The 27,869-nt window shown below is 39.4% G+C and overlaps 1 protein-coding gene across 5 annotated transcripts in view; it reads right to left on the bottom strand.

Moving 5' to 3' along the window:
- Window positions 1–261: 261 nt before the first annotated feature.
- Window positions 262–27,869, bottom strand: part of LOC105563288 (limbic system-associated membrane protein) — a 139,165-nt gene continuing 111,557 nt past the window's right edge. For 4 of the 5 annotated variants that reach the window (XM_012014754.1, XM_012014757.1, XM_012014755.1 and 1 more), the window contains 5 exons: window positions 20,065–20,306; window positions 17,505–17,724; window positions 12,189–12,372; window positions 4,557–4,699; window positions 262–2,335 (listed from right to left, as the gene is read on the bottom strand). In XM_012014754.1, coding sequence (XP_011870144.1) covers window positions 2,217–2,335; window positions 4,557–4,699; window positions 12,189–12,372; window positions 17,505–17,724; window positions 20,065–20,306 — 908 coding nt within the window. In that variant the 3' untranslated portion in view covers window positions 262–2,216. Of the gene's footprint in view, window positions 2,336–4,556; window positions 4,700–12,188; window positions 12,373–17,504; window positions 17,725–20,064; window positions 20,307–22,087; window positions 22,552–27,869 lie in introns of those variants that run through there. The other variant, XM_012014758.1, reaches the window with a different exon arrangement.

The following is a 27,869-nucleotide window of genomic DNA, read 5'->3' as shown; positions in this document are numbered from 1 at the left end:
TCATGCAAAAGAGAACATATTTATGAGTCGCATGACAACGGTTTCGATACGTATAATCCGCGCGATGAAATTTGCGTGGAAAATGGAATTTTGAACAACTCTTGTGCAGCTTCAAGCTGCTTCCTGTTATTAGAACTATGCGGCTCTTTAAAGCAAATATTATTCAGAGAGTAATACTTACCTGAAAGACCACACGCGATTATCACCCAGGCTAAATTTCTAAAATTAACACCGTGAGGCATTACAATGAGACAAAGCCAGTTCTTGTAAAACGCATATCGTATATTACGTGATTTCGTTTTCCTCACGATAAAACGTTAGGTTCGGCTTAAATTTATATATTATAGCGCATAATCTCTCTCTCCCGCTCTTTCTCTCACGCGTACACACGTATTCTCTCATAGCATAGAGATTTGGTTGGCTGCATGAAAGACAAGCGTACCTTCATCACTGTACAACATACATTCGGATGATATCTTGACAAGCCGCGTTTTAAATTTTCTTGTATGAGATAATGTAATTATGGGACACGAATTAAATAACAAAACAATATAAAAGGTATTTGTTTTCACATGTGCAGCGAGCTGCAAAATACAGCATCTGAATGTATCTTGGCGAATTTATACAAACATTTATACAATACATTATCACCCTGTTGCAAACAACGGGCACCGATATTAGAAAGCGGACGATGTCCGCTTTTAATCATTCTCTCCCCTTAATAATTTTCATTTAACGTTGTCGTAGATTAACTTAATTTACAGTGCGTATAATATATATATATATATGTTTTCATATTATATTATTATCATAATTAACAGTGATAATTTATTATAATAATCAAAATAACGTCGAAATATTCAATAAATCTTATTAACGGGCGACAATCTCTGATGGATCAACAATCGACGTTGTACATTCGACGAGAAATTTGATGCCTTTTAATTACCAATAATAAAATAATATTATTGGATAAAACGATGGAAGCTCGTGATCCTGTTAATTGAAAAATTTTGCGAGTCCCGTGTGAATCCTCACACTCGTTCCGCGTTAAAAAACGCCCCGATGGATGCAGAGAATTTTGTAATATAATGGCGCGAATAGTGATGGATGGAGGCCGAATCGAACAGCGCAATTTGTCTCGATTATCACAGCCATAGTGATACGCGATAGCAGCCACTTCAATAGCTCGGTTAGCAGTTTGTGCCCCGAGCCTTTATTGTTTACCGGTTATTGGTTATTCGATACGCAGATTTATGATTTTACCGTAGCTTTGGTCATTTCTAGTTGCGAGAGCGACTGCGCTAGAATAACTTGGCGAGGTGCTAATATCGAGTGATCAAACGCGCGCCGAATAGCACGACCGATGTTAACGGCGTCATCGTTTCCCAATAAACCGAATAATTTGCTTCGCGTCTGGTAAGCAGCGTGTTATACTTGTAATTTAGTTTCTGGTACTGTGCTCGCGCACAGAAATCTTCAAACCTAATGGAATTTGTAGACGCGAAATTCAAATGAGCCGAGCTAAAAATGGAATAGGCACATTAGTGAACGACTTATCGTGAATAAATAATAATTAAATCTATAACACTCTTATAAACGAGTATGTTATAATAAACGAGACTTAAATCTAATTAATCATTATGATAACAATTGAATAAATAAAACAAATGTGCCAATACGGGCCCAATCTTTTTCGCCTGATATACTTTTCGCGTGAATTTATGTACAATGAGCAGTGTACCACCAGCTCTCGAATTAACAAGCTAGAGAGATGTCAAGAGATGTCAATACCAGCCGTTCACTGAAGCGTCTATCCTGCTTGAAAAATTTAAATTCCGTGTACAATTCGCACGAATGAAATTGCGCTGAGAATTGACGAAGGTATTATTTGGCGATACAGACACGCTTCGGCACGAATCTCACGAGTGCCGAGCGATCCATGTCGCGTTTAGAATAACGTCCCGAGACAACGGCAGCCAACCGCCTCTGTTTCGCCTACGTTCCTTATGTCAACGTAATATGTTATCGTAACACACTCCCTCTTTGGCCCTCGTGTCCACTCTCGTCACGATAATAGAAAAGTTCGCGCGATACACAGGTGATAGCGTTTCGTTCACCGTCGCGGAGCACTGTCCCTTTGTCACCGCCACGAAGTGCTCTCTTTCGCCAACCCGGGCGGCTCTCGTAATACCCGAGGAAGCTGGGTTGAGCCTTCATCTGAGCACCTGACCCGACCGGGCTAGAACGGCAGCCAGGAAGAATAGCGATGAGCTAGCGGCATCCGCTCGAGCGAGCCGTGCACCGCTATGATGTAGCTCGGCTAAACTTTCTCCTGAAACAGCGTCAAATACACTCACAAGGAAACGCCCGCAGATCCCACTCCGACGTCGATAATCTTCGGATACCTTGTAAACTAGTAGCGATCGAAACGAGAATCGTATCAAGCTTAATCAAATTTGAGAATCAACGGCAAATGTTTCCAAGTGTACACGTACAAAAAGTATTTTATCAGATGCACACAAAAGTAACACGTATGTATAAAACGTACAAAAATAAAGCGGTTGTTAGTGCGAGCTACTGTCAAACATGCTCGAGACTCATCAAAATTGATGGAAGGCAGCTGCGAAAACGTTTTCTTGCCAAATGGCGTGAGCTTCGAGTTTAGACGTTTCGTCGAACATCAGCTTATAACGAAAGCCCGAGCGACATGGTGCAAATAACAGGAAACACCCTGTACAATTTGGTTTCGATTGAGACGTGTCGAATCTGTATTAAGCTACGCGGAGGGTAATTGAAATGACATTTGCGTGAGTCATATTGTAATACGAGGTTCCCGAGGAACCGCAAATTCCCCGGCATTCGATTCCAGGTGAAGACGCAGACGTGATCGTGTATGTTGAAAGCTGCTTGGATTTATGAACGAATTATTTTTGCACGTCGCAGAAAGTGAGTCTCTTCGTCATCGACAAACGTGTCGAGCGAATTTCTCTGTTATCTTCGTGAAATGGAAATGTCGTGACTATGAGATACATATCTGCATTTCTAACATCTTGTTGGAACGAAAATAGGAAAGTCCGAAACTATTTTATTTAAGAAAAACGAATTTGCGAAATTACGAATTTACGAAAAGTTGTTCCATTTGTTATGACGAGTTTTAGTTTTGTAACGAGAATACCTGCAAGTAACGAAGATCACAAATTGCAAATAAAAATGGTACCTACTTGAGAAAAACGTAAGAAAATAGCTAATAATAAGTAACAAACGTATAATAAAAATATAGGACACTTTTACGAGAGCTTTCTATCGCCTACGGCATCACATGAAGAATATCATGAGAGTTTCGATAAAGATTAATCTGGAAACCATAATGCGTGAGTCGCAACATCAAAGCAATTGTGCGAAGTTTGTCTGTGTAGTTAGAAAATTCAACTTGCGTACTTAGTTTCGTCGCGAGTTCCCGCGCGAAAGCGTTTTAAGAAGATCCTTTATAACAAGTTCCGACATGCGAACTTTCTTGCGGGAGTCAAACACCAGAGGACTTTTAGGCGCATCCGTGAGCGCAGTTCAAGATAAATATTAAATGCTTCAAAAGCACGTACTTCGGTAATAAATAGCCGAGTCTAGTAGCTACTGTGCAGACAGAGAGTTATACATAAACGTTTCGGCTGTAGCTTTTGTAATAGAGCAAGCGCGAATACCGCACATTGGCGAATGTTGTGAATTCGTCAATTACTTAAGACTTGCGGCGCGATTCTCCCCTATAAACTGTTGCCAGTCTGTATCGTATCATGTTAACCAGCGATTCGTTTGAGACAAGTTTTCACAAGCAGAGGTTGTTTCAAAACCAGACAAAATTTTAACGGTAGATTTTTCGAAACAAATTTCAATTTCAAATTGAACGAAACGCGCATACGCACAGAAGGGTGGTACGGTATAGAATTCCTGTACTGTTTAGACATTGTTTAACCGTAGCGTCCGGATAGCGCCGTCAAAGAAACAAAAATAAACGTTCTAACCGTTTCAACGTAAACAAGTACGTTTAGTTACATACACTCTTACCTCTGGTACTGTCTTTATTCCGCGTTAGCGAAATGTGAAGTGTAGCTTACCGCGTAAATAAATTAACATTTCTACAGTCATTTTGAGGCATACGCTACTTTAGAAATAAACTTCACGGTAGTGCGAAGTACAGAAAGAAAGCTGCCAAATTAGCTAACACAAGTGAGTAAATTAGCAACTCAAAAGAACTAAAATAATAAAACGCATGATAAAGAAGACTGTTAAATTATAATCTAATTTTTGTTTCGTTGCGTTCACAGAATATCATGTGACAAGTAGTTTTACGTTAAGTTTCCAAGTCGAGCATTTGTTTTCCAATTATTGTTATAATAAATAAATATAAGTTAAATGGAAAGAATAACCACATTAGAGCAGTTTCGATACGCCCTGTATAAGCTAACCAACGAGATGACAGCATCGTTAATTTCGCATGCATAAAAGCGATTACATAAAGGAGCAATCGAGAAATATCGGAAATACAAAAATATCCTCACCGTTTAAAACGTGCACGTGAACTGTGGCGGGTTGGTCCGGCATGGTGGTAAGTTGGCAGGTGTAATTTCCGCTATCCGAAGGTCCGACCTTAGCTATGCTGAGAGTCGAATTGGCCCCCTCTTCCATCAGGTCCGTTTTCACGCTACAACAGGTGTACATACGTCGTTGAAATTTCAATGCCCCGCGAGTTTTCGTATTTCGTATCGCTCTTGACGACGAAGCTGAAAGTAATATGAATACATGTGTGTTCGACTTTTCTGTCGCGTGGCAATGCGTCATTAGAGTCTGCATATCCCAGATTCTTATCACGCAAGTCTGGTGTATCTACGATAATCACAGAAGGCGTCCGCCACAAAGCTGTTAAATGGCTAATGAGTAACGTCCGAGATTAAAAATGTGGTGCGCTTTTTTGGAAACATTCCTTAGAAACTCCTCGAGCGAAATTGCCAGCGCGAAGTCGCGAAATCGCACGCTGTAGCGCGAAAGAAGAGGGCATCTCCTAAGGTTAACGAGAACTCCTCAATTTTGCCAGTTCTACTGGCCTTGCATCTTACTTCTTTGTCCTGACTAATCGCCGATTCTCCATCACTCGAGTCGCTTTTCTTCTTTCCCGGCTTTTTTCTATCTCCGCTCTCACCGGCACACTCGCTCCCCATTCGCACGCTTTTATGCGAACTTTCTTACGCGGAAGGAGGTAAGTTAATTGCAAATCGAGCCAAAATTATCGGCTCCCGCGAGAACAGTTTGTACTCTGTGCAAACAATAGACCGAATAATAAGTTCCGCTGAATAAATATTTGCGCGGAGCTGGCGAACTACCTTGATAACACACTTCATATTGATCAACGATCTTTTTTTTTTTCTTTGCTGCGTCGAATTGCATATTTCAGTCTCGTACAAACAATTCGCGAATTTACTTTTATAGATGCGAGGAATATGTAGTAGCGTTATTATAATGTATTGTTGGAAACAAAAGGCACGAAATTCGAAACAATTTCCAAATACAGTAATTGATATTCTTCGCGATTATACAACTTCGTGTCGATGTAATTCCATTGAGCACTCCACATACATCTTGTCTTCATTTCGCATCGACGCTACGAAACGGCATTCATTATCCGTACATTGGATCTGCATAAATCATTGGATGCAGGAGTTTCCGTAATGAGGCCCGTCCTTGCCTCGAAATCGCATTTCAAGTTGAAAAGAAGGACGAAGAATGCAATAAGACAATGACTTCGTTAAAGTGCGCTAATTGCAGACAGAAATATACCCGGTTTCTCGAGGGAGAAAGGTTTCCGCGTGAAACTGCATGCAGCAGAGACGTCTTGCGGAAAATTGCTCCCGTACTTGACGTTCCTATTTTTGTGAGAAACTAGCGGAAAAAGGTGATTGTTCGAGCGAGCATTTTGTACGAGTACGGGGTACAAGTAGCGACTCGGAGCGTTTCAGAAGAGTGGCAAATATTGAGGGATGATGGCGCACTTTTTATCACGATTACGTTTTTATATTCTTTCGAAATATCAAAGCTGGACGTAACGATATTCGTTTAAATAAAAAAAAAAATTGTGAGACAGACGAAAGTTAAAAAAAAATACAATTATAAAAGTTATAACAATTTTGCTGACAATCCCACCGGCTCTGACGAGACGATCGCGTTGGGGCTGTGTTCAACATGACTTTCAGTTCGCGCTTTTAAAGGCTACTTGACAGCTAGAGCGGCAAACGTTTGCCCGGTAAATATTTCACAGCGGAAATTTTTAGCGTTTCCTTTTTGCGTTCTGTACGCGACAGACGTGACCGCACGGAACAAAAGCGTGCGCTTTTATGGCAATACCATCCCGGGCGTATTGTCGCCACGACATGTGTCCTACGGAGATAGTACAAGTCTTTTAAATGTTATTTGATAAGGAGAACTGTTTTCTCTTTTTACGTTTTCATGTAATAGTGCTGCTACGTTAAATCACCTAGAATTTATCGTGATTTTTTTTCCCGTGCGAGACCGATATTGTTTGCGACAATTCTGCTACAACTTTTGAGAGCTTGTAAACTAAAGCATTAAAGAAAGAAAAGGGACGAAGGACAAGAGGGGGGTAAAAGCTACCACAAAGAATCATTTAAACTGGCAATCTTGTCAAATGGATGCAATTAAGGATTCGATTCACGCTGCTGCAACTATTTTATTTAATTGGAATGCGACTGTTCAGGATTTTCCGTAGCAAAGCATCTCTCTCTCTCTCTCTCTCTCTCTCTCTCTCTCTCTCACACCCACAACTTCCTACAACGTGACTTCACGTGTTGCAATTGTTGTTCAATAGTCATTGTTCCTTCTACGCTCTACAATGGTTAGCGTGAAATTCTGGTACGGAAACAAAGCTTGCCCTTTTACAGTTGCTTCCGCAGTTTCGCTATCCTTCGCGGAGAAAACATCCTTATTTATGCTAGGTTGCGTGTCGCTGAAAGTGGAAACTTGACCGAGAAAGGTTTTGAATCGCGCCGAGCAAGCGAGACTTTAATCGAAAAAGTTCCTCCGTCGCAATTTGTCGCTTTCGTTACCCTCGGCCGGCTGAACACCGTCAGGCGATCGCTCGTTTATCCGCGACGTCGAGCGTCCGCCGCCCTGCATCGAGCAACGCGGGAGCTTTGTGAGAGGATTCTTACAATTAATTCGATACGGAAACGCAAAATGAAAATACAAAGTAGTTACCGGGAATCTTGGGATCTCAGCTTAAAAAATAGCATGGTCGAATCTAAAGTTAAATGTGGATATTTATGTCTTTAAATAGCTTTAAAGCTGTGCTTAGATGCTGCGCTTTTACCACGATTACGGTACTGAGTAATTTTTTTTTGGCTAATTCTACAACAGTAGTTTTAGGAGATTTACACCGCCTGGCGTTACTAATTATTGCATTTGCGAATAAAGGTAAGCTGCGTGCCGGCTTAAAGTAATGGGATTAATGTCACCGATGAAAATTTCTCTGTATGTATGACTCGCGTAATTTTAATGCAATGATAAATGGCAATTGGCCAAGTTGCGGAATACAATAATTACGGAACAATAATTACAGCATTCGGACTGTATCATGCATTAAGTTAAACATTATTTATATATTTATTTATTATAGAAGCCCATATTTCTTCATAATCGCTTTAAACTCTTATCCTTTGTTTTATCCCTCGTCAGCGAGCTTAATAAGCAAGCGTGAAATCCAAGGTTTTTTTTTCACATATGCAAACGCACAGATACTCTCACGGATATTCGGTTACTTTTTCGCGGTGCTTGGAAATTGACAATACGTAACACCGTGTAACGCAGCCGGCAACGTGATGATTAATTACGCAAGACATTACTTTGATCGATGAATTGATGCGGCTGTTAACCTCATATATAAGCGATTAGTTATTTCTTTATTTGCGGCGCAATCAGCCGAAACGCATTGGTACTGTATAATACTAGCAATTTATCATTCAACACGGTATCGACACGGCGGATGTTCTTTTTGCCGATGCGGCCTGGCACGTATTCGTTATGTAAAATCAGTTCAATAATAAATCTGTTAGTGTTCTCGTATGTGGCAACGATGGGAAACCGTGCAAAATGGAAATTACATGCTTAATATTAAAACAAATACTAATTATATCTCATTTTACATTTTTATGCAGATTAAATGTTAGTTGCATACAATGTACACAATGAAATATAAAATTTTCATGAAACCGCTACTCTTTTTTTACGCATTTATAATTAAATTAAAAAGCAGATATATGCACCGTAGTTTTTAAGATATATTACAGGAAAAGGGGTGTCCTCTCTTCACAAAAGTGATAGCGAAGTTACGTGTTTACTTAAAGAAAATGTTTAAGCACGAATTTTCGAATGAAAATCAACAACTTCCGTTTTTGTAATTTTAGATGCAATTCAAGTGGTGTTTTATATAGCACATTCTTTGTCTCCGACGCGTCCAGTGGTGCGTCAAGACTTGAATGCAACAATACACATATGTAGAGGAAAGTCCCCTATTATGAGATAGGCTCATAATATGAGGCAGCAGAGTTTCTGCTAAATTAATAGGCAGCATCTGCTGGTCCCACCATGAATGTATTGCCCTTGGAGTGAAATCTGTTTAGCGGAAAATTTCTACTATCTCATATTATAATCCTATCTCATAATAGAGAGCTTTCCTCTTTTAACATCAGTATCTTTCATTGATGATGTTCTTTATCCCTTCTTTTACTTTGACTTCATATAGCGTGCAAAAAAATCAGCGGACACTTGATGGATTACCGCGCTACCGCAGGCATTGACAAAATGTTAAAGCACGAGAGAGCTAATATGTTCAGGCGAGCAATGTGTCCTTTATCACGGTGCACGGTGCAGATTAGGCCAGGTTAAACCAACATTACAAATAAATTAAGATAGATCGTAAACATAACATTGATTCGACGGCGCGGAAAATTCGATTTAACGCCGGTCAACTACGGCCACGCTTTGTGCATTACTATCGTCGTCGTAACCGGAGGTTTAATTACAACCCCGAAAATTTAATGTAATTTGACACTGCGTAAAATGCTATTTTCCACCGTGCAGAGTTCCCCTTCCATTCGATGATCGTTACGCCGTCAAGGGTCCTACCGTAATTTAATGAATTAAACGCGATGTTAAGCGCTATAAATTCATTGTCACGTTACCTTTAGCCCGGATACCGTTCGCAAATAATTCGATTAACGATTAATTCGGATTTGTTATTATATCGCTACTTTAGCAACGTCCAAAAATGTATGCATGCATACACGCATACCTTTTAAGAAAACATCGGCCAATTGAACGAGAAATTTGCCGTGCTTCGCCTCCGTAAAGTGTACTAATTGGTTACGTTACATTATATAGATTTCAACAATTTGTAAACAGACCTAGGTACAGATTGGGAAAGAAAAGATTTTATATTTATACAGTGCCGTGGGAGCAAGATATAATCTAGGTTTTGCTGTTAAAGATAAGGGATTAATTTCTAGTTTGATAGAAAATAACATTTTCGACTTCTCTTTCTGTTTCTAATGAGTATTTCTTCCAGGGTGTCGACCATCGGTGTACCGGATCCAACAATATCTGAGAGCGCGAGATCATCTTAGCGACGCGTCGTTAAATTACAGAGGACAGAGAGGGCTAGATAGACATCGGGTGATTAATTAAACGAAAGGTTAAATTAAGCGAGAGAGCAATAATGCTTGCTTCCCCGCTGCAGACGCTGGCTGCATTGGGAAAACAAGTGCTATGGCACTGCAGCAGTTTCATGTGCAACGTGTTTTCGTGGGGAGGCGGGAGGGGTTTGTGGTTTTACGGGGAGTCCCACGTGAGAGCGAACGAGGAGAAAAAGCGGCAGAGGCAAAAAATAACATTTGAACACGATCGGCTCGGACATAGTCGAGCTTGACTCACGCGACAAACGTGACAAAATATTAACGATAGATAATAATATTTAAGAAATTATCGTAATAACGAGAAACATCACGGCTGATGCAGATAGAAACGAAGGGGGATGTAACAGCCGAGAGATAAAAATTCTCGAGACGATTCTAATTTCAACTACTTCTTATAGGATTTAGGGGGGCACTAATTAATATTTTAATGTATCACGGAGGGCAAAATATTTAGCGTCGGTATCGTACAGTTGCCGGGCAGATCGCAGAGGGACGCTATTCTGTTCTCGCTGCGGGATCCACGACCTGGCGTATATACAGTCGTCGTATGTACAGAAGCGCGCAACGCAAACTAATTTCATTTACTGTCCCGCCGTGTCTCACCGGCACCTAACTTTACTGCCAGGGCGGGCCCACGGAAGCGTCGGTCTCGACCAAGAACCGGCCCCCCAAACGCCGGAACCTTTCTCGTCGACACGCCGCCATCCTAACTCTCGCGGCTGCTGTCATCAACCACCACGTAGGTACTCCGTATGAGCACTCTACCGGCACGGGTATTTTCGGGTCCTTCGGGGATGTTCTTGTATCCTGGCCCGAGAAATCGCGAGCAAAAAGGCGCGCTGGAAGCGATGACAGTCTGCGCATCAGCGCTGTCAGATATACGAATATAAATTTCCCGGGAAGCTTTGTGAAAGTTTCATAAAAAGTGCAAATTTTCAGTATCATCCAAGAGAAGCATGCAGTTTTCCCCAAAGCTTACAGTTCATGAAATATACATATATAATTTTTATATAATGCATATAAAAGGCAAAGGACGTTTATGATCCTTTTGATGGTCTTTTTCACCGGTAATTTAAATATATGAAATATAAAAATGATTTTCTCAATTCATTAATATCGATAATATTCTTTGTCTCACAATATTCTTTGTCTATCGTAAAATAGTTCGTTGTTATTGAAGATGATTCCGAAATACGACTTACTTTTAGCAGCAATAAAATAAACAAGTTGTCAAAGGCGTGTAAGTACATTACTATATAAATTCACATCTCTCGTGAACGTCAGATTTTCATTTCGTTCCGTTTTTTGGGATTGCAGCTATGAGCATATATTCAACGTGATAAATTACATCATTTATCATACTTAACAAAGTGACGCTCTGGACGAGACAAGAAAAACGTGAATATGCGACAACAGATAAATGGGATGAAATTTCGTGAGTTTTTTTCGACTTTCGTGAAATTTTCGGACTCGATCTGAACGGGGCGTGTGAAACGACCGGAATACGTTGCATAATGGAATGTTTTATATCCCATATCTCATTGAACAGCGTGGAACGAACTATATATTAACGAAGCTTAATATGACAGCGTGTCGCTCTTGCCTTTTTCTTATTTCCGTCTGCGTTTTATTCAGCGCGACAGTTGAACGAGCCGGCGAATCTCTCCGCTATTATACGGATCGCGAATAATGAATTCTTACGCTCCAGAATCGGTTCTTTGAAATTCTACTGTTCCAGCCAAGTTGCGCAGGAATCTATAATAATATATAATCCGCGAGAGACGAGGGAAGTATTTTTTAACGCCCCGCGAAAAGCGAGACGTACAAAGAGCGAGAATTATGTGCATGCGCGATCTAGATTTGACTTTTCCCGGTCGTTTCTACGGAAAGTTGACACAGAGTCTTTCAACCGCGCGTAAATGCCTGTCAAACAAGGAAAAGTTTCGTGAATTAATTACACTTTGCTCGCATAACCGCGTCAAGTTTGTCTGACATTTAGATTATGCATTTCTCATATTTGTCGAGAAGCATTTCGAGCGAGAACGACTTCGCGCAAGCAAATTTCGAATAATGGAGCTATTAAGCTTAAAGACCTCTTCGCACCCATGCAATTTCCGGCGCAGCGTATGGTTGTACCATACATATTATTACAATACTAATTTAAAATTACATAACCATGTGTTCTCTTACTTGTGGCATTATGAGATAAAACGTATTAATTATTACCAGTTTGATACGTACATTGTCTAAAAATATATTTTATAACAAACAACGGTTCTGATTCTGACGCGATAGAAAAGCGAACGGAAGATGATAGCAGCTTAAAAATATAAAAGCTGGTTAAAGAAGAGATTAGACAGTCTTGAGGACTGTCTTCATTTCTTTTAGCTGGCATTAAGCGGTAAGAAAAGACTATTTAAAAGTTCGGATTACCTGATACCACCTCTCGTCGTATCGTAGTTCAAGACTCTATTGCCATGGAGCCACTGGACGACGCTGTACTGCACCTGCATCGCTAGATGACGCACGACACACAATAGTTCGATGGTGCTATCAGCTTCATAATATTTGTCCCGCAGTGGTTCGCCCAGGGCGTCCACTATTTGGACGGACGGCGCTGAAAAATTCAAAAAGTCAAATTTATTAGCAAAAGTCAGATTTATTTGTCCGAAAGAATAATTCTCATTTGAAATATAATAATAGCTTCTACCATCTGGAAAGAGAGCGAAATTAATACACTCTCCAAGCGCATTGATCACTTCGCGCAGCGAACATTTGACTACGTTATGAAGTCGTAATTTCGGTCAATGAGAAAAGAATTGGGCATGTCGCAGCTAATTCGGAGCTTTCCAGGCGCATCGTCGACTTAAAGTTTCTATCCTCTTACAACAAGTTTTCGAGTCACCATATTAAAGTAAAAATACTTACTACATTTCGTTTAAATATTTAAGTACAACTCACGTGAAAGTTTCGTACATGATACATTTACGTGAAGCATATATCGACGCACTTTTATTGGAAAGTTATCTCTCATTCGAAAAGTCACATTTCAACCCATTAACTTCTGATATCCGATTTTTTTTTCTTCCTTTTCTGTTTCCGATTTATCATTACTCTCTATATTATTTCACTCAGATTATTATACTCGATTCTATTATCGCATAGTTTTCTCAGATTTCAAAGACACCGTCTGTTATTATTTAGTGTCGACGAAAATTAATCGACAAGCGAAGGCAATTAATTTAATATGGAAATTGAAGCTTGTGAGTTACTTTTACGAATATAACACAACTTTTATTCATCATGGCACATTTTTGCCTTAATCATTACTGCAGATAATTGCAATATGATTTCATCTTACTGATGATCACTTAACAGATTCTTATTCTAATACAATCAGCACTATTTGCCGAGTTTGTCGATCTCGCCGTGGCAATTTACACGTCATGACATTCGGCCGAACACACGAGCGTGATATTGGATTACATCGAATTCGGCTTCAAATATTTAACTTTATGGTCCAATAAATATCTCTCATATTGACGTCATTGGGTTGTCCACACGAGAACCAAACGCGATCGAGCAAATCGGTTCATCCACGTATCCTCATCGCCATCTTCCGTTCCGGCTGGACCATTTCAAATTGGTGCCTGTAGATGTAAGCTGTATCGTGGCCACGGAAGCTAAGTAATGTACGGCAACCGAAAGAAATCACGAAAAAGGAAAACGTTTCGCAGATAGATCAGGGTGTTCTCTCGTCGACCTGGTACTCGACCTCATGAATACCGCGCGAAATGTAATCTCTCTCGTGCCCTTCTCTCTCTCTCTCTTGCTCGCTCGCTCGCTCGGTTTCCTTTTTTCTTTTTACGCGTTCCCCATCTGAGGTATGCCGCATTTTATTTCGCATGCTTTTTCGCAACACGATATAAAATTTTTCCTATCCCACCACCGTGTCCGTGTCCGGAAATGTTTTCCGCTTATTTTTCCTTTTCTTTCTTCCTTACCTGATAATTTCACGTTAACGCTTGCAAATTTCGAGGTACTGTACGTTTTCGCAGTTAATACAACTCCGAGCAGCTACTAGAACAGCACTTTTTTAACACTTTGTAGGAATACTCTATGTATAACATTATAGGAGACGAACATTTAAACACAAATTAGATAAATAAAATTTATAGGCAAATAAAATTATTCTTAGTAGGACGCTAAAATGTTCGTTCGTATCTCACTTTCAGCGTAAAATGCGGTGATAGAACTTTAGCAAAGAACAAAGAACTTGAAACTTTCCTATTGTTACATTTGAATTTAAGACACATTTATTCTGCTCTTTTCAATGCTTCAACCAATGTAAAGTTAACCCCGCGATATTAAACAAAATAATTAAGTTATAAATAAATGCAGGTCAATTTATTTTGTCATAGCGGGGGGGGGGAGGCAATGTAAAATTGGTTCCCCTAAGTTCTTTTGTTAATAATTTTTGTTACTAAAAGTGTGTAAAAATTCGAAACATGCGTACATATGCAAGCGATGAGCGATCGAGTTAGAGAAAGTTATTTTTATTTTAACATTGGAAAGCTAATTTCACACTGGCAATGCTTCAAAAGGCAAAAGGCAAATTAGAGATTGCATCTCATTCTTGAAGCTCTTGTGCGCCCTTTTGTTAACATCGTAACATCTTCTTTTATTAACATCGTAAAAAGAACACGCGTCGGCTAAATTGGTAGCGATGGAAGCAGAGAAAGAGAGATCGACGGCAGGCGTATAGGAAGACGAACGGCAGATAGAGGTCGAGGAAGTAGTACTGCATACCAAAGTCTCGACTACTTTATCTTGCGGAATCTCAGCCTCCTCACGGATTAAGTGTTGATCCTTCCTTTTACGTGCGCCCGTTACAGCACAGCAACGATCCTAGCGTTCCTCAAATATGATCCAGCGGTAATGTTCAGGACTGAGATTACTTGTTTTACATTTTTCTTTGTGAGGCGAGTCGCGATCACTCGCCACTGATTCTATCTCGGATACAATAAAATCATTCTTATGTAAAATTATACCGACGGCAGTAGAATTAAATTTATAGTATTTGCATATCGTATCATATTAATTGTAAATAATTATGAGCTTGTAATAAACAATAATAATAATAAATGTACGTTCAAAAGTTCGATTAAATTACATTGTTCGAATATATCTATCCACATCCAGAGAAATCCACTCTGTTCAAAAAGCAGGTCTGATAATCGATTGGAACGCGCGACAATAGTCGGATAGGGTGCATTCATATCTCTTGCGTTAATTATCGGCGTTAATTACCGCGCAAGATCCATCGATAAAACCCGACTGCAAGATTCGCACAATGGTCAATTGTATTTACCGTAATTTGACTTTCAGAGCTGAACAGATACAGAAAGAGAATAGGTTGCCGGGGCCAATGAGAATATGCGATTCGACGATATATCGTTCTTTCAACGGCATTTGACGGTTTTGGACCGCGTTACAAACGATCCCATGAAAGCTCGTACACAAAGGTATCAACAGGGTAAAACGATTAAATTTTAATTGTACGAATATCGAGTGATATCTCGACAGTAGGCAGCGCGAAATCAATGGATAATATCACCGTGTGCGCCTACACTCTCGAAATGGAAGAATAAGATATTAATTATTCGCAAAAATCTATTTTAAATACACGTAACAGTCCTTTAAGGCGATCGACGAACGTTGCGCACACCGCAGGAATTATTTTGACAAATTACGGGAATGGAGGAATGCTACGAGGATAAGTGCGAGGGACTTTAAGTAGATAATCCCTTTGAACTCGCGTTAGGAGATTCCCGACTATAACGCGAAGAAGCTACCGCCGTCTTATCCCGTAGAAGCGAAAGCTTACGATATAATCTTACATCGGCAAAGGCGCGCGGCGCGAACCGGGAAATAAGTAAAAGAGAAGACTCTTGCCTTTTTATTCGTGACCCTGCCATTCTATACGATTTAACGAAGGTTACATCAGTACGACGTCGCGTCTTTACTTAGAGATTTACTAGAAATTTTTTAGCCCCTCTCTCTCTCTCTCTCTCTCTCTGTGCCGTACTTACTAGTTTTGAATTTGAAACATATTTTCTTTGATTATAAAAGATGTGAAATAATCACGGTGTTACTTTGACGTTACTTTGCATCGTACAGATTGGTGCAGGAATATTTTGTATTTCCTCGAGCTACGATTTCGCGCGCGGCGCGAACCGGGAAATAAGTAAGAGAGAAAACTCTTTTTATTCGTGACCCTGCCATTCTATACGATTTAACGAAGGTTACATCAGTACGACGTCGCGTCTTTACTTAGAGATTTACTAGAAATTTTTTAGCCCCTCTCTCTCTCCCTCTCTGCGCCGTACTTACTAGTTTTGAATTTGAAACATATTTTCTTTGATTATAAAAGATGTGAAATAATCACGGTGTTACTTTGACGTTGCATCGTACAGATTGGTGGCAGGAATATTTTGTATTTCCTCGAGCTACGATTTCGCGACGTTTTAATAAACGTCCTCGTCGTCTGCCTTTATTCTTATTTCATGATGCCGGCCGTTGTGTTTTAACAGTACGCCTTTGTTGTTATTGCACCGTTAGCCTTTAAAATTACGCAGTTTTTCCTCTCACATTTATTAGAAATCTCCCCGCCGTTTACAATTTTCCATTCCTCGCTCTAGCTCTCCGAAGCTGCCACTTCTATATACTCTCATTTCGCCGAATTGCTCGACACACCTCGATTACCGGACTACAACGAGATGAAGTTCTTCCGCTTTGCACGGCGCCGTCCTTCCGAACTGAACGGACCGTGGATTTTCTCTCTCCTCTATCCCCCGTCCGTCTCAACTACAAGGCACTTCGTTTTCAATTATCCTTTTAAGCGATCTCCACCGCAAGAACATTGCAGACGGAGGCAATTTGTCCGATCGCTAGCAGAATTGCGGAATTTGAGTTTCTCTTCTTCTCGTCTACTCTCTGTCGTTAGAATATTGAATCGTAAGGTATTACCGGGAGATATATCGCGTCCGTCTTTCTTCGCTCTTTTACTAAATTCAAATGAGCGCGAATGTGGCATTGAAGAAACGTACGATTTAAGGAAAGCCCTCTGGCTTTTCAGTGTAATCAGTGCCGTTTTAATTCTCGCTTATATCACCATCTATCACTTATTTTCAAAGAATCTAAACGCAATTTTATTCCATTATTCTTGTTTTAAAATATATACTTAGTTTTCTACGTTTCGCCAAGTCTTTCGTTTGAGAGGCAAAGTAAAAACTTGAATTACAATTATCTCAACTATTTAAAATCTCTTTTACATCCTCCCTCTGTTCGTCGCAATGCTACATTAAATTCGTCTCAGACACGACGGGGTTGGAGCAAAAAGGTGTTAAACGAAAGAAAGAGTCATGTAAGCTTGAGAGAGAGTAAATAGTGGAGAAGTTTTCGTACTTTGCTCCGCTTCTTTTAAGAGGATAAAACAAATTGCGTCAAATTGCTCAAAAAGAGTTCATTCAGAAAAATCCACAAATGACATTTTCTACAAGGAATTTAAATCCGGGGTGCGTAAAGAGAGAATAAAATTTACTCAAAGCGAGCATGTGAACTAGAAACGTGCGGAGAAACCTTTGTTTTCCGAAGTTACACGGTTCGGTAAGACGTCACTGTCGTTACCAACATTGTTGTCGCGACGTTGATGTCAAGCAGTGACCGTTAATGCACGTTATCACTTACCATTAATGTGTAGGTTGACATAAATGAACTTTGGTGGATGGGTGCTGATCTGACACTCGTATTGACCCTCGTCGCTGCTGTTAACACGTTTGATACGCAGACGCCAGTTGTCCGGGTACTGAAATTCGATGGTGTATCTCGAATCGCCCGTGTACGTCTGCTGGCCCACTGTCAGTAATCTCATCTTCTCGCTACTCTCCTGTCGTCGCAGCCAGGATACCTGAGCATACGAAATCATCTTCCTGAAGAGCGTTGCATGCCAAACTTTTTTATTTAACAAAAAATCACCACAGTTGGCTCGTTTTCATTATCTTTACATCGTTCGTGATGCTGATGTTTCGTACAAATATGACGCAGCTGTATTTGTGGCCACCAAAGACAGACTTGGATATTTTTTGACCCAAATGTCTAGCCGCCAGTCAACACCAAGGACCGCGCGTAAAAATATCAACAGGTGTATAGACAATCGTCCGTGTACGGATTTTTCCGATTGTATCGACAATTCTCATGTGTACGCGTTTTATATGCGAGCATGTTTGCACCGTACTGCTTCCTTTTCTGTAAAAATATTCTTCTAGCGATATATGTTTTATTTTCACAACACCGGCTAATGTTCTTACTGCGAAGTTACAGTAATAAAAAAAACATTTAATAGAATCTCATCAATTATCTAGCTAATTAACTGAAAATAAAAACCATTTTTTCAGATCTGCATCAGATAGATAATCCCTTGTGTAACAACCAAGAGCAAATAGAACAATACATAAAGCAAATATTTTTCCAATATTTCTTTCCAGTTTGCTTCTTTTTCTTATCATAAAGAACAACGCGAGATTTCTAACTAGATTGGATTATCTGTATGATGTAAACTTATAGTAAATGACAATTAATTGAGATTTATAGAAGTGTATGTCAAGATCAGATTAAGACATAGCGAATATGAAGTAGAGAATGCAGTTTACCCAAGTAAACTGAATAGCGTGTTACCGAAGCCCCATTAAATGCATGTAATATCATACATCTTCTATATGGATCTATGGGAGCTAATCGGGTATTATCGGCGCTTGGGAGATATGTGCACATTTACTGTCCGATATTGTATGTAAAGATATAAATTACCGTTGATTTTTAACACTTTCGCTTTTCTTGAAAATGTATTACTTCATTTTATTCAAAAGTGTAAGGAAGATAACTAAAAATATATTAATGTATCCCTCATTTTGGTAAATATATAATATAAAAGTATTTGTACCAAAACTGTATATCTAGATCCAAAGGGAAAACCGCTGACCAAAATCTTGTACACCAATGCCCACTGGGCATTACTTTATCTTATTATCTTATTTTATCTTTATAATGCCCCAGCAAGGCCTAATGCCCAAAAATTTCTAGTAATGCCCAGTAATGCCCAGTAATGCTGCAAATCTATACACCACAATGCCCTCAGCGGTTTCCCCTTCGTCTAGATCGTTTAATGTTAAATCTATTCTATTTATCCAGCAAAACATTAAGGAATTAAGAATAAGAAGAATTGTCTACTTCTTAAAAAATTATTTCGATTAAGTTGTGGATTTTTACACTTTCTTAGTCGAAATCTTATGCTGTTAATATATAAGAAAATAATTTAAGAATTTTAATAAGTATTTAAACGAGAGAGAGACCTTATACTGGCAATTCTTTTTTATTAAATAGAAAAAACAACGTTTCGGCCAGTAATACTGGTCCTCTTCAGAAAATAATTTATTCAATAAAAATTACTAAATTATTTCCATAAAAAGTTCGATGAAAAATTTTTGCGTATGAAAACAAATATTTAAATATGTAATTTGCAAATTTACGCTATTGGTTAGCTATATTATAAATTGCTGCTATGTAACAGGATATTATCTGTTCAAGCGCCAGAGAGATTCATGCGCGCACAACCGATATCTGACCGCATAATTTGTTCTATAGTTTGGGGCGTGGATAATGCGGATACGGTTTGTAACTGCATTAAAGCAATAAATGCAATCTAAATGAACATAGTAGTGGAACTTGGGGATAAAGTCAACGTAGCTTTGTACGCGAGGTAACACTGCAATACATCAAATGTCGTTGCTCTTTATTGTACATGTTAAATTCTTTTACTTAAAAAAATTTTAATAAAAAATACGCGCGTTTATCTTTAATATAAGATACGAAGATTAAGTCATGTCGAGTAAGCAATCGTCAAAATGGAGAAACAGTTATATAAAGTTTACCAAACACTTTACTACTGAATTATTGTGTGCAGATTAGATGTGCGAATAGCTGAGTCGCCCCAGTAGCGATTACTTGAATTTCTCCTTAATTCCGTTCCTTGGAATTTAAAATGTACAAACGCACTCGCGCGTCGCAGCAGATTAATCATAATAAGCTAAACGTAGCTTACCCGGGGTGTAATAAGGCAAAATATTCTGAGATTAGTCGTGAATTATTGCGCCGTGCATTTGTAGCAGTGATTAAAAGCTGCGGGCGACCAGATACGAGGCACGAAGGGTAGGAGTGAACAGAATGACTGAGTGTGCGTTTTCATGCTTACGGTTTTGTCCTGCAGCAACGATATCCTACAATCAAGCGTGACACTAGCACCAGCCTGCACCGTAATGTTGGAGCTCACGCCTTCGAAGTGAGGGCCCCATTTGTGATCGTGATGATGCTGATGCTTGTTCAGAGTGCTGTGCGTGTCAAAGATGTAGTTCAGCATTGGTGCATCCGTCGGCACAGATCGCTTCGCCGCCGTCGTCGATTTCGTCGAAATCGAATCCGTCACCAGAGGCAGTTCTGTAAAAATGTGCGAAAAAAATATATATTATTAACAAGGGAACACAACGCTTCACAGTGAAAAATTATTTAATGAAAAATTGTATCTCGAAATTTGGGGAAATTAATACGAAGCAGCCGGCAGTGTTTCACTTCGTTTAGACAGTTTTCGCTGTTTGTTATGTATGAATATACGAGAGCATAAATTAACGAAAATCTGTATTTCATATTATAATAAATACGAAACAAGTGTTGCACATATTGTATCATTTAGCATTTCGAGAGAGCAGCGACGCATATATTAAACACACACGGCGTGTCATCATTCGAATTGTCATGATTGTTTACGGCATCATGCGCCACATTTACATACACGTATTTTCATATTATGTACACTCTGGCGAGTCTCTCCCCGCTTTTTGTATTCAACCCGTCATACCCGATCGTAACTCGTGACTTTATTTAATCGATTCGCTGGCATTCTCCCGTTATGGGCCATCGCTCAGGTTATCGACATTCAGCCAACCTGCCAATAACGGCCAATATTCGACGTAAATATGCATTTACGCCCGCAACAGGCGCAGTCGGGATACACGACATCCTCGAACTGGTATTACCGGCTACTTACGATAATCATATGTCCCGTATTTTTCAATATATTGCCGAATAGAACGTACGCTCCGTTATTCTGTTCCACATTGGAACAATCGTGAATAGACAAAGAAATAATAGATACCTTTCAGAAGATTGTGATAATTTTCTTCTTTTTATCCAAATTAATATTGATATTGTTACAGAGCAATATAAAATGCGGAACTTTATTACATCTTTTGTGTAAGAATATTTATATCCTAAAAATATATTTGCAAACTTTTAATTTGATTAATCATTGAATTGTTTCTTAATGGAAAATAAAATCAATTCTCTCGTCGTCTCTTCTTTATATTATAATAGTTGGGAAAGCAATTCTCATAATTGTAAACTCCTCAAGAATTGCTTAAGAACACGCCAATTTTGATTCTCCCGTTTCTGTTACAACGACATAACGGATACTGATCCAACTTAACCAACAGCATTCCGTTTATGGTTACAGTCCTTCGTGCTTTGTACTCTCTTTCAACTTTGATAATGATAATTTCTATAGGTGCACTTCATGCTACCGACAAAGTTCGCGGTACAATCCGACAATGTCGGATGCGTTGAATATCTTCATGGATATTCGTCGCAAGGCGGAAAGAGAAAAGGCGGGCGAGAGAATGGGAAAGCTGAGAATGAAAGGGAACGAAGAATCTCGCGCGGCGCGCACGGTGATGAAGAAAGTCACGTTGCTCGTGTTCCGAGGATCACCAAGTTAGATACTAACTCGTGATGACAAATTTTTCTGAGTTTATACCGTGGGAGAAGCACCTCCGCAATGTTCAGACACGTGATGTTCAGAGTTAAAGAAAGAAAAGGAGAAGATACTCTCCACTAAAAAGTTGCGGTGCAAGTTTTACTTCGCGGGTTGCCTTATCGGTTATTTCGTGCCGCATTGTTTCTCCTTACACGCGCTTTCTAGAAATTATTACAACCTTACTTCTCTTGATATACAATAAATAAAGATTTGTAAATCTGTCTTTCAACAAACAGGGCACGCGATTGAAAAACTCTTTAATGCATTGAAAACCGTTGAAAACTACTTAACGCGCATTTTTAGCTCCAAGGTATGTACGGGTACGGACATTTCAAAAGTCATTCAAATTTCCGTAACGCTGTAAATATAAGAAATTCGCGTGGGGGGTATATCGAAAAATTTGACGTACCGAGTACAGACTTCTCTTTCATAAGTCCCGTCACGTAACGCCAACAGAAGTTCCATTTGAGAGCGCCGCGGACGTAAAGCCCGTTGCAGTCGATTGTTCTACGACCGAAGACGAATTGGAGCACTTGTGCAGGTAATCCTGACTTTCATCGAGTCAGCGATAGGTGAGCACGGGAGTTCCCCGGACCTCCAGCAATTCCGGCAATCTTCGGGAGATCCCGACACAGAATTCACGGGGTTGCGACAGAGGAAAGAAAGGAATATACGAGCGCACAATCCCACGACGAAGTCGCATGTCAAAAGGGATCAGTATGCCGCGGAGCGCGAAATTTTCTTTTCCGCGTGCGACTCTGCGCCGTCATCTCGTGTCTCTGAAGCTTCCTTATTCCTTTCTCTTCTCCTCGCACATCTCGGTCTCTTCGCCGTGCGCCATCGGTTGCCTCTTCCTTCCTGCTTGCGCCGACGCGTCAATTCCGTTCTCTCAATCGCGGAAATTTTTCCTTCGCCCGAGGGAAGAAAAACTGATCGGGAATTCCGGTGGAACTGTTGGAAGCGTGTCTCGGATACCGAGAAGAATCTATCTAGTCAGCCGGTCGTCGGCTCGTCACTCTCTCTTTTTCTCTCTCTCTCTCTCTTTCCCTGATATGAAAATCGTTATGTCGTATTGACATTAATATCACCCGTTGAAGCTCTGCTTTGATATGTCGCGTTGTTAAAGGAACGAATTCAGAAATATGCGGCTTGTGTAATTTTTCGTTCACGCAGACTCGATCGAACTGATGAGATTCAAAACGCAAACAAGATCATGGAAAACGATTCAGATTTCAGATCTTTAAATATTTCGATAAGAGATCATAATTATCTAGTCGTTAATTTGGTTGTATATTAAATAATCTTTAATAGATATTCTTATAAACTGTACGATGTGCGAACAATCATTAGATATAATTTCTAGCGATGTTTGTAGTATCACGAAGGAGATAATTAAATGCGAAAAATCATATTTTTTAACTTGTAACTGGCATGTATTGTATTTTGCGGGAGCAAATATATTTTTAATAAAAATATATTAGAATCATATGTTAGAGGCATCTAAAATGAAAGATATGTAATAAAAATGTATTAATTGTTATAAATGTTTAAGACATTAGAATTTAGCGATATTGTGATAGAGAGGTAAGTTTGATAGTACGTGTTACATAACAATACATGCAGTAAACCAGTCTCCGAAAACTTTCCGCAGAGAAGGATTGAAATTGAAATAGAATGATCCATGTACAAACAATATTCGAACAGCTGACAAGCAAACAGAAATGGCGAAGCGTCATTAATTCCCGACCACTCACGCGAAATACGACGTAATTCAACTTTCGAAGTCCGGCATTCGGGTACTAAGCTGAAGAGAGATGGCCGTGTCGGTATGTCGCTGGTACCAGCTGATTGCAACCATTTGTTGGCAAGATACACATTCTGAAATCACGCCGATATACCAGACTGTACCGCGTAACTAATTACACGAGTTTATTTCGTCAGATGCTAGCGAAATCTTGAGTCAGTAGCGCGAAGATCCGGTACGCGTGGGAGAAATATTATAAGTTGTGTGTCAATAAAATATATTCTTCAAACGCAAATATACGGCAGAATCACATCGTCGGTCTAATTACAAAACTCTCCAACTCCAATTTTTTACAAAATTAAGATATTTATTTCGGCCAACTTATAATATCTTACGATTTTGTACCGTTTAGAAAAATTGTTAAACAATAAGTTTTCCTTAAAAAGAATTAAAAATCTTGAAAATCAAATCTAACCTCCTACTGATTCTCCCGCCTCCTAATTCCGGTTATCCGAAGTTACGTGATTGTGTGAGTTAAGAGGTTTTCTAATTAGGCCGATGATATGTAAAATTCAAAGTACTAACTTTGCTTTGCTATAATCATTACAATACATATATAATTATTCTTATATAATCACGCAAAAGTTAATGTGTGATGTAAATCAATACGAATGCTCCCCCTAAAAAACATAAAAATTTCATTTTTAAATTTCAGGATTTCCAGAATAGATAAGACATCACGAAATTAACTTTATGGTCGCCTTTATAATCGTTAATTGATGTTTTAAACGGTATTTGAATAGTAGACAGAAGTATGGATATTTTTAAAATCGATTACAATAGTAGGGAAATAGTATTTGTCTTGTTAAGAAGAGAATTTTTTCTTCACTTTAATCTGATATTTTCAATGTTTTTTCATACTAAAATACATAACTCTAATACATAACGCCAAAAACGTGTGCGTACGTATCATGCATTTCGCATATCGTGCAAATGAGCAGAGGACCCTGCGGTTGCGGCAAACGTTGATCTATTCCACTTGGGAAATGCGCGCGTCGTGTATTCTACGCTCTATCTCTTGTTCTTTGGGTTTAGTTCGAAAATGTCGCCCTAGAACAGCGGTTTTCAACCTTTTTATGATTGTCTTTCAATGTCTGGTTCCATTTTCATACTCGAGGATGCAGAAAGAGAAAGAGAAAAAGAGAGAGAGAGAGAGGAGAAAGAGAACAAAAGACGCGCGTTGTGAATGCACGGTACAATCGCATGGTTCAAACCACAATAAATAATTCTGATTCGTAACACAGTCTATTGGACCTCTCATGTTTTATGCATGCTTCACCGTGCAACACCACGTGTTACACATCGTCGTAGGCTTACGATGCAGTTTAGGGATCCGTAGATCTCACCCATTGTTTTTCTTTTTCTAGTTTTTTCAGTATATTCACTTTGTCAATACACGAGTATGTTGAGTTTCTGTCATAGCTACCTTTTTTTCATTTAATATAATAAATGTAAAAATTTATCATAGATATTTTGGTTTACGTCAAATATTTTCAAGAACTGTATTTATAATATTCATGAAATATATTAATAAAACAGAGGATATCTTGATATCTTGCAATTATTTGTACCATTTTAGTTCCTTTCTTGTTCAGTTAAACCAGATTAAAAAATTATTATTTTTATAAAGAATAATCTTCTATTTTATAAACTAACGTAGCATATTCTTTTTTGCTACATAATCATAAATAATCATATAATCTGAAATGTTTATTACATTCCATATACTTTTCGCTAACGCCTTATAAATTCGACGTTATAAAACGTTCGCTTCGCGAGCCTTCTTCTACATTCGATTTACGATATTCGTGTTCGCAAATATAGAAAACATATTGTACGCATTACGCCTTGTACTTTGGATAGCCCCGCGAAACCGATTCGTAGAACCGGCCGATTTATGACAAACGTGTTGCAGGTGCAACGCGTTGCAGATACTATAAATTGCGAGAATTGCAGGTATATACGGATGGACTCGCGGCAAACGCTCGGTTGCATGTCCGAGTAGTTCTCTCGTTGCAGGTATTGCATACGTCATGCAGCCACGCACGCAACGAGCACGTGCATTACGCCATGTCAATATGTTCCATACACGTATATGTCGTATTGATTCCAAGTAACATTCAGATTTAGTTTGACCACGTAGTGATTAAACTATGCCGAAAAGAGAAAGGGGGAGGACGAGAGCAAGATGGATAATATTGATTGGACGAGCCGGTATACAGTCGATCATAAGTATTTCACTTATATTATAGCTACATATACGATATTATAAATTTATAAATACAATTATATTTACCCAATCTCGATTGTGTGTTAATTATTTAATCAACATCGTCCCTCTTCACTGGTCGTTTTAATTAATCACAACATGGTGAAACAAACAGGGGAGAGCAAGGGGATGAAGGCAAGGAAAGAGAGACAGAAACAGAGAGAAAGGGGGGAGAGGGGGAGAGAGAGAGAGAGAGAGAGAGAACTGAAAAGGAAAGAGAGAAAGTATACGCGTTTATATGCAAAGTGATCGTGGATGAAAAAGATAGATGGACCGATGGATGCTGCTAGCTACCGTATCATTAACGAATACGTGATCACGTCCTCGGCATGTTCTGTTCGACGTAGACGCATTTAATTTACATGGTGTAGGCAAGGACGTCGGGTAACATTTCGCGATGCCGGCAACGCGCGTTGTGCTGGGCATCGATCTCCCTGGGAATTAATCGTACACGTCGGCGTGCCGATCGCTTTGTCACTTTCATGATTTGCGTACGCGCCCACGTCGCGGTGTACCAAGTAGATTAGAAATTCTGCACGCGTTTCGAACGTCCACGTTGCATCCCATTCTCTTCCCTCTGAGCGACGTGACGCCCCTATGGCGGAGAAACGCGCCGATTGGCGGTATTTCGCTGCAGCGATTCTCTTGCTTGGACAATTTCTCCTCGCGGCCGCCTCACGACGCAAGAAGATCGCGCACTAATGGCAAACTAATTAGTCTCTTGCTAGGGTTTTTTTTAAAACAAAGTTGTACGTGCCGAGATATCAAAGTTTTGGACTACTCGTTACGATTAGTCCAAAACTTAAATTATTCTTGTAATTTTGCAAAGTTGCAGAAGGTATAATAGTGCAAAATAATGTAGTAGAATTAACAAAGACCGATTTAATTGGAAGCCATGTACACGAGATCATGAAGCACACGGTTCATACCTATAATCTTATTATCATTGACGCGGAAAATTCAAATATCGCGTTATATCCGTGATCCAAACCTGTTTGTGATATGTAATAAATTTACTCGCTGCAATTTAGAGTATACTGGGCGTGCTAATATTTCGACATGCCATTACTTCGCTGCGACATTTTCGATAATCCTAAATTCATTGCAAAATAATTGACGGCCGATCCAATAGAATGTAATTTGTATCTCAATTTGGTTATCAATGCAGCGAATAATTGAGATGCATTCGTTATAAAAATAACAATTCGATACCGGGAAGCGTACAACAGTCTTCTTTTTGTTGTCGTCTTAATGGAGTCTCGGTAATTGCGTTCTGCGTTTCTATCCTCACCATCATGCGAACCGACATCGGCACTGTTGCATCTGACAATGCCAAGATGGGCCGCTCAGCTCATTTCCGCCTTACGAGGAACAATAACCGCCTCTATCGAGAGATAACGTGTCTTGAGCAGAAGAGACCGCACTGCCGCGAAATTCTCCAGCACGTCGTTGCATAAACTATTAACGATTATACGTTCCAATCCCGAGAGTGAATCACGTAGTTAATTCGAGGCAGCGAAATAAGAAACGCGCTAAACGAGGCAGACGTGCATGAAAGAAGTAGACGAAGATGAATAGTTCAATTACGATGATTTACTATCACTTAATGACGTGCATCCGCGAGAAATTTAACTTTGTGCTTAGATTTCAGACGTTGCTTTTACAACAAAGCGTGCCGGTTACAATATGTAATTATCTTTTCAATCTCTTTCCTTCTTTTTTTTTGACATAGCGATTTAAGCTTTTGTTATACAAACGGCTTGCTTTTAAGTTCTTATAATCAAATTTTGAATCTTTATTATCGAATCTTATCGAAGGATTATCGCTTTACGAGATACAAACTGAAGTTACTTTTAATCTGTTTAATAAGAAATAGGCGTATGCGCATTGTAATGATTCCTCTGTCAGAGCAAATATTGCATTCAGATGATTTCTGCGTCATTTATCGGTGAGACATTTGACTGGTTCTTCCAATCAGTCGCAATACGAAACGACGCACCACGCGAAACAACATGTCGTATCGCGGTATCACGAGGTAACAAGAGAACACGGTCGAAAGTTATTATCGTCTCTTGGATTTACATTCTGTCGTATCTAGGATTTATCTTCGACCGTAAT

The sequence above is a fragment of the Vollenhovia emeryi genome, unplaced genomic scaffold (assembly GCF_000949405.1).
Source record: "Vollenhovia emeryi isolate VEMERY1.0 unplaced genomic scaffold, V.emery_V1.0 DF939178.1, whole genome shotgun sequence".
In the NCBI taxonomy this organism is placed as follows: domain Eukaryota; kingdom Metazoa; phylum Arthropoda; class Insecta; order Hymenoptera; family Formicidae; genus Vollenhovia; species Vollenhovia emeryi.
This window is presented reverse-complemented; position numbering and strand designations above follow the sequence as displayed.